This window comes from Halyomorpha halys, unplaced genomic scaffold, assembly GCF_000696795.3.
Source record: "Halyomorpha halys isolate HHAL.00 unplaced genomic scaffold, Hhal_1.1 Scaffold1618.1, whole genome shotgun sequence".
Lineage (NCBI taxonomy): Eukaryota > Metazoa > Arthropoda > Insecta > Hemiptera > Pentatomidae > Halyomorpha > Halyomorpha halys.
In genome coordinates, this window is record NW_027105895.1 from 7,688 (window position 1) to 15,717 (window position 8,030).

An 8,030-nucleotide genomic window follows, 5' to 3' on the forward strand; every position below is an offset into this window, starting at 1 on the left:
TCGTACCCTCCTGTAAAGATTTTAATGTGTATTTGGTACGTACATATAGGAGGTATGCTATATGTATAGCTGGGTGTGAGAATACCTAGGATTGCCTTTTGGCATTATAAGGTTAGGTGACGGGTCCAATGAAGGTTGTAAACTTGGTTGGCTTATGCTAGTGGATTATTGGAACGTTTATTTTTATTGTACAGTTGTGTAAATTTCAATAAAGATAAATAAAATAGTTTTTTGATTGACTGAGAGAGTACAATATTTTTTGCATGGTGATCATTAAAAACTTATTTATATTGTAGAGAGATTAAAAAAAATAAAAATAATAATAAATTAAAATCTATCATATTGTGAAATTTACGAAAACAATTTCTGCATTTTGGAATGAAAAACTAAAACTACAAATCCTTACAATCAAATCAATTTGATACCAACGAGAGACAAAGCTCGAAATATCGCTTATTTGGAAGCCCTAGAAGACTTTTTATCTCTTCTTTCTGCACATTTTTGAAATACCATGGCTTGATCACTAAAAAATATTAGTTTGAATTCTTGAAGTTCTTTATTTATGAGAGCCCGGCGGGGGATGCTGGTATAAATGTACAGAGAAGTTTTTCTCTCGTCTCGGTCAAATTATTATTACATTAAGCTATAAAACTTTGCTGTATTATTCTCTCTCTAGAATTAAATACATTAGCTTAATTCCATCAGAAATCTGTGAGGCAAATTAATTGTTTTATGAATATCACATTCATTACTGTGCACAGTTTTAACTCTTGAAACTATATTCATCAAGTCCGAAAACTCCTGCTACTAAAAACCAATTTACCTGAGTTTTTTCAATCCTCTTATTCTATCTTCAGATCTAAACTTAAAACACAATAGTGCACAATTCATTTGTTTTTGTTGGAAATTTCGGGGATATGCGGGAATTTCCTCTTTAGCTCTAGTATTATTAGGTCATACATTTTTTATTTATTTACAATAACTTTGGACTCTTCAATCACAGGTCGTTTTTTCCCTGTATAGATCATTTATGAAAAAACTATAAAATATACGAATACATTGATTTAAATTTTTTTTTAGAAATAAAAACAATAATTCTGTTGTCTTTTCAATATTGTTTTAATATTTCTTCTATATAGGTTTTATGTTCAACATCCCCTCGTCGGCACAACACTCACTCAGAATGTGCAATACTGTTAAATGAACCCCACAACAATATTTTTCAGCGGTGTTACTCTCGTTACAACGTACTCATGGGTTTCTTGAATGTCCTATACTGAGGCGAGTCATTACCACATGTTTCCTTCTTTTAGTTGTAGGTTTTTTCGAATAAAGACTACAGCTGGTTCAATAAATCTAAGTCTATTTTCCCTTTGTTTCAACCAAATTGACAATCATTTTTCGAGTGCCTCCTCTCTCACCCAAACAAATATTTCTTTGGTGAATGCAGCAGTTACTACTAAACCGTCAAGATTTAAATTTATAATTATAGCAATGAAGTTTGGTCAATAATAAATTAATTGAATTTAAAAAAAAAAAATTGTAAAATAGTGAAGATCAGATTATACAAGACAAATTAATACATTATAGATAATTTTAATAACTTATGAAATAATTTTTAAATTAATTTAAACGTATTAGTAATGGAAAACATATAGAAAGACTATTTAGGATAATTGGGGTTCAGTAGTCATGCCTTAACACTCTTTAGTTTGAGTTCGTCTGTGTTAAATAATTAATTTTTTTTATTACATCGGCCGTGGATTAACTTCCGGATTTGGGAAATTCTCATACACATGATCCTGCTGAGTTGAAAACTAATCCTTTAAGTCACCAATATATGTTTGTGGGTAACAATTTTCTTATTTATTTCCAAATATATATTTACAAAACAATTAAGCTAAACAATAAGTCATAGAGTAAGCTATTATAAAATTACGATATGAAGTTAAAGAATGGTTTTAGAATAATAATATTCCATTTCCCCTAAATTCCACTTTGACTTGAAATCCAATTTATTTCCTTTAATTCTCAAAGGGAAAATGTATTCTTGTGAAGTGGCTCAAAATTATTTCAAGTTACGTCAGCAGAACTCGGTTGTATTACAGTTCTAGCTCGACATTACCATAAATTGATGAATCTGACATTAGCTCTTAATATGAGTATATTTCAACAGCATTCGCAGGCAAATGCGACTCTACATTGAGTTAAAAGCGACTCCCTTTAAAAATTTAAATATGTTTTTAAAAATCATATAGTGACTAATATTCCTTAATAATCTTTATTAATTCAATATTTGTATTATATCGAGATATTTGTAAACTATCTAGGCGATATATAGGGCCTTAAGCTAATATTAATGAAGGTCAAAGAGCAAAAAAAATTCATATTTTAAATAATCTGATTCTCAAGAAAAAAAGAGAAAGTTTATATTTTTTTTATTTCTTTATTTCGTTAACTCGTTGGCTACCAGTTAGCAATGTTTCCTAGGACGCCCAATATAAATTATCTTTCCGTAAAAATAAGAGATAACTCGGAGGCGGCCTGCTGAGAAAGAATGCAAACTACTTCGTCGGCAGTCAACGAGTATCGCAAGCCATACTGTTAACTAAATTAGAACGAATGACTTAAAAAAAAAAGTATTGTTCCAAATATAAGTAAGGTAGTTATACATGGCACTACTATGAATAAGGCAATGTTTCTTAAAGCAGATGCAGTTTGTATTTTTTAAAACCATGCTGGATACTTTCGAGGGCAAAATAAGTAATAATTTGAATCATTCACAGTTTTTATAAGTCTCCTTAACATTCGTACTACAGAGTTATTTTTTGATTCATTCAGTAAAATTGATGATTAAAAGAAAATTGCAAGAGTACAATTAAAAAATATAAACAACACAAGCCGATGTTTCGGAAATTCTGATGAAATCGACAGATAAGAAAATCAGGAATTTCACAATACAAAATTCAGCACATCTGTTTTTTTTTATTCTTTTACTTGTTTCCATTGTTCACTTTCTCGTGTATTACCATTTTTCATTTATTTATTTTGATAATTGTTGTTTTATTTCGTTGTATTTTAGTAGTTTTCGCACGTTTCATTCCCGATTTTTAGTTCACTGGTGAGGAGCTGTTTGATTGTGACTAATTTACCCACCTATTCGTTCAGTTTTTGTTCAGAGGTCTTGGCGTGATGAGGCGTATCTGGTTAATGTATCTTTTTTGGACTGATTACTTGAAATATACTGTATTATGTCTTCGTACCTGTGTTTTTTTAATTTTCTGTATGGATTACGCCTATTGGTTGTCCTGATCATTGGTTGGATAAAGTATTTCGCAAATAGTTGACAGACTCGAGGATATCTGATTAGAATCTCCCTATTAAAAAAATAATATAGATGAATGTTTTATTATGTTATATGGATTATACTTGCAAGGGCAGGGAGGATTATAAAGGAGGGGTAAGCAGACAGAAAAAGTGAAGCCAAAAAAGTGGACATCATGATGAACCAGAAGCGTGGCAGTGGAGTTTGGAAAGAGTATGGGCCAATCATATGCTGTCTTCTGTTTTAATTTAGATTGCAATGCATTTTTGGCTTCACTTTTGCTTTAAAAGTGAGTTGGGCTCTTCTCTCCCATGGATTATACAATATAAATATTAAGGGTCGATTCCTGTATTTGGAGTAGTTTAACCAAACTTTGGAATATAAATTTGCTGATCCTTTAGAAATTTATTGACAATTCCCTTCAAGGCTTTGAATAAACTAGTTTTATATTAAATGGTTCATTCAAGAGCATATCTTATCATAAGACTGGTTTTTTCAGAGGATGATAGGTCAGAAGGGGTGGCTTTGTTTGAATCTAATACATTTCCCATTATGATATAATAAAGTTTTTTAGTTATTTTCTTTATTAAATAATATTTCTCTTTTCTCTTTTTATTTTATTCACTTTTTAGTCACCTTTCTAGATCACCTTAGTATTAGCACCTAAAGTTGCCTGAAATGTTTGCAAGCACTTCACAACCGCACCTGCACATTGAACCAGTCTGTTCTTATGGTAACTAAATGTAAATGTTCATAACTGCCTATGGTGTTGTTATAATCATATGTCAATACTCCAGGTGGCCTGGATCAAGGCGGATACGAAAGCAATCCTGGCGATCCACGAACATGTAATTACAAACAACGCACGTCTCTCCGTGACGCACAACGACGACAACACTTGGACATTGAACATGCGAGGAGTGAAGAGAGAAGACAGGGGCACGTACATGTGCCAAGTCAACACGGACCCTATGAAGAGTCAGGTAATAAAATATGTATTATACTTATATTTATTATCATTAATCAATATAAAATTAGATATTACGGTGTTTCTGTAATAATCTATGAGTAGATGTTCATCTGAGTCATTTTTGAAGCTTTAACATGTCTTTAAAAAAAATGCGTTACATTAGAAGCACTGAAGTATCTAATTTGTCCATTTTCCATATTATCTATTTCTAATTTGTCCGATCTGGGAAAAAAACAAAACACGAAATTCATTTTGCAATGATGAATTGACTTCAAAGCTGTTTTCTTTTCCAAGGGCAAAAAGAAAAACGATCCGAAACATGTTATACTTTTTTTTTTTTTTTAAATAGAATAATTTGTATCCGTTATGTCTCAAAACAATCTTTATTATTTCTTTAAGTGTCTACGTTTCGACCAATCAGGCCATCAAGTATGATAGCAAAGTGCTAATAATGTTCAGTTAATCAGTCATTAAAAGTTTCAAAATTTAATGGAAAGTAACAAAACAGAGTGATTTGACTGAAATTGATGACATAGGCAGAATAGCCTGGAAAAAAAATTTGAATTATTGGATGGGAGGTGAAGGATAGCCGGATTGGACGAACGTTAAACATAATGAAGAGTGTCTAGAGACTTAATTTGGACACAAATTATTTGATTTAACCAATATAAACCAGTCACAAGACAATGAATAGATAATATATGATATTGTACTTTGATTCCTTATTTAAAAATAATTAAATTATCTTACATGTCAATAACATATGTGTGCTATAAGTGAATAATGGTCTATCGTTTGTATCCAATATTACAATCCGAGTAGAATTCGTTTTTAAACTGGAGAATTAATAAACACGAAATTAATTTTGCATGAGTGACTTCTAAGCTGTTTTAATCAAGGCCAAAAAGAAAAACGATCCAAAACATGTTATACTTTTTCTTAAATAAAATAATTTGTATCCAAGTTTTTATCCAAATTATAATTTAAATAAATAAATTATAAAAATTACCTTTCATGATGAATCGGAAAGTGAACAATTTGGATCTCGTCATTTATTGTTTAATTGTGACCATTCTAGTGCTCTCGCTCAGCCTCAACAAGCTTTTATTATTGGTTGAAAAGTAACGCCTAAATTTAATATTGAATATTAAATTTACATTGATCTACTTGTATATTAACATCTACTGCACCAGCCTACACTAATTTTTGTAGTAATTACGTTTCTTCCACGAAACTAAAAAAAAATAAAAACTTTTTTTTTTCAATAATTTTAGCGAATGGATGACACATATATTCCAATTACTATAATGGTTCTAATTTGAGACTATACAATAAAAAAATATAAACCATTGAAACTACACAAGATATAAATGTAACCAACTTTTTGCAGTCAAACATAATATCCATTGAAAAATGGTGTCAACTGGGAAAACCAAATAAATGCTAACAAATCTCATCAGATGACCTTGTTTATTTGTTTGTTAGTTTTGAAAGGGCGTTTAACAGCCTGGTCATCAACGCCCATTGGTTGTTGGCTTTGGTAAGGCCTAGTTGTTTTAGTCATAGCTTTGGTATGGTGTAATGATCCGCACGAATTATAATTAAATTTGTGGCAATTATAATTTGTTTAATAATCGTTACGATATTGGAAAGGATGATGAAAAGCAAATAACTGACAGATGACCTTTATTGTCCTTCGTAAACCTCTACTCTCTTGTACCACGATATCTTTTCTTAATATTCCACTAACTCCTGTTGAACAGATCCATTACTTTGGACTCCATCTTAACAAGAGACCTACTTTTAATTCCAATACTAAACTGAAACGTGAAGAAACTACTCGTAGACTTCGATTACCATAACACCAACTTAACAAACGCTCTAAGCTCCCTATTTATGTATTTAACTACTTATTTCGTCAGGGGGTACGAAAAAACCACCAAAAAACCCTATTTACAACAAAGAACTCATATAAAGTGTGAGAAGCAGACCTATTTGGGTATACGGAATTCGGGCTCCATCAATCTATCCTTACAAACCTTCGTAAAATCTCAATACTTCTCATAACATTGCAAAGACACTAATCGAATGTTGCAATTTTGGCACTAAATAGATATATCTTTTTTAATTCAGAAATCTTTGCCCACCCAAACTCATTAGTTATTAATCTAATATCTATATCTAATAATCTTCTGAGGGTTCTTTTAATTTAAAGAAGTGTTTGAAGAGCCGCCATTGAGTGGTTCTATCCAAGATGACCATGTGTTATGACTTAAAAACTTATCACATTCACTTATTTTATTACTACATAATAAATTTTAAAAAAATAACATTTTTTTAGTTGGTACGCTACAAGAAATTCCGCTCTTAATGCTGCAGTATACAATCAGTATTTATGAAAATATTCTTTGTATTAGTATTCAAAAAAAGATTAGTAAGCAGTACAATTAATTCTGCTATCGTTTGGGAAAAACAATTCGAAAACCCTTTTACTCCAGCTTGACCAAATTAGACAATAGTCAACTCTCCGATGACACATTAGTAGTTTCAAATATCTTTGCTGTCTACCTTTCACCAATCATCTAACCATCACCGAAATAGCATGCAGGAGGAAATATAATTTCAAAATAGTGCAGACGATACTACCATGTACAATTTACAATGTGGGAACTAAATAATATATTGATTATTGTTAAAGGTACGTCTCCCGATCCTGACAACATTCGCAATGAAATTTAAAAAAATCTTTTAAACGGCACAAAAACAATGGTTGCTTGACTATTACAATCACGTTTGTCACACCGGAAAATTATCGGTGCAATGGTGCAATCGAAATATAATCACAATACTGAAAACTGAAAATGATAAGCGCGTCCCATCTAGCTACCGCCCAATCTTTCTTACAAGTTGAATCTGCAAAATAATAGAGGGAATGGTCAATAGAAGATTGATATGGGTCAAAGAAAAATATAACCTTATACTAACAATCCAATCGGGATTTCGATAAGGCTTCTAGATAACATTGGAGACAGAAGCATAGTATACATTTATTAATGGGCGAATGATGGTTGTTTTATTCAATATGTTGCAAGCATTTGACTATATTAATAATTTTATTATATTACAAAAGCTGTCATCTATAGGAATTGCTGAACAAATGTACTCCTTTGTCAGTTAATTTCAGACTAATCGGGTCACAAGTTGGATGTGAACATTCCAGGAAATACAGGCAGATTGTTTGGGTAACTCAGGGATGTCACCTCAGACCCATTATTTTTTCTCTGCCTGTGAATGAATTGGGACTTAATTTGGCTAGGGCTGTCGAACTGGCCACTGTAATAGTAGCTCAATCAGAAATAAGCAAACCCCTTGAAAAAGAAATCAAAGATTTCGAATAGGAATCTGTGGCTTTTTGGATTGAAAGTCCGAGGATTAAACTAAAAATTATTTAAAAAAACAAACCTACATGATGTCTATATTGTAAAATAAATTTAACAATTAACCATATCTTTCATACATGCCCATATTTCAGGTCACACCTTAGCTCAGGGTTGAACCAGAATGTTTAAAAAACCCTTAGAGATAATGATAAAACCATAAACATAGTAGACCGTAAAAATTTATATATATAGGAAGATGGTCAGGGTTGAACCAGAATGTTTAAAAAACCCTTAGAGATAATGATAAAACCATAAACATAGTAGACCGTAAAAATTTATATATAAGAAGATGGTC

At 31.3% G+C, this 8,030-nt stretch overlaps 1 protein-coding gene across 1 annotated transcript in view; it reads left to right on the forward strand.

Annotated features, from left to right (window-relative positions):
- The first annotated feature begins 4,157 nt into the window (after window positions 1–4,157).
- The window catches only part of LOC106690216 (lachesin), a 128,626-nt gene continuing 124,753 nt past the window's right edge, over window positions 4,158–8,030 (forward strand). Inside the window, exon 1 of the mRNA XM_067053562.1 lies at window positions 4,158–4,308. Within this exon, the coding sequence (XP_066909663.1) occupies window positions 4,237–4,308 (72 nt within the window). The 5' untranslated portion in view covers window positions 4,158–4,236. The remainder of the gene's footprint in view (window positions 4,309–8,030) is intronic.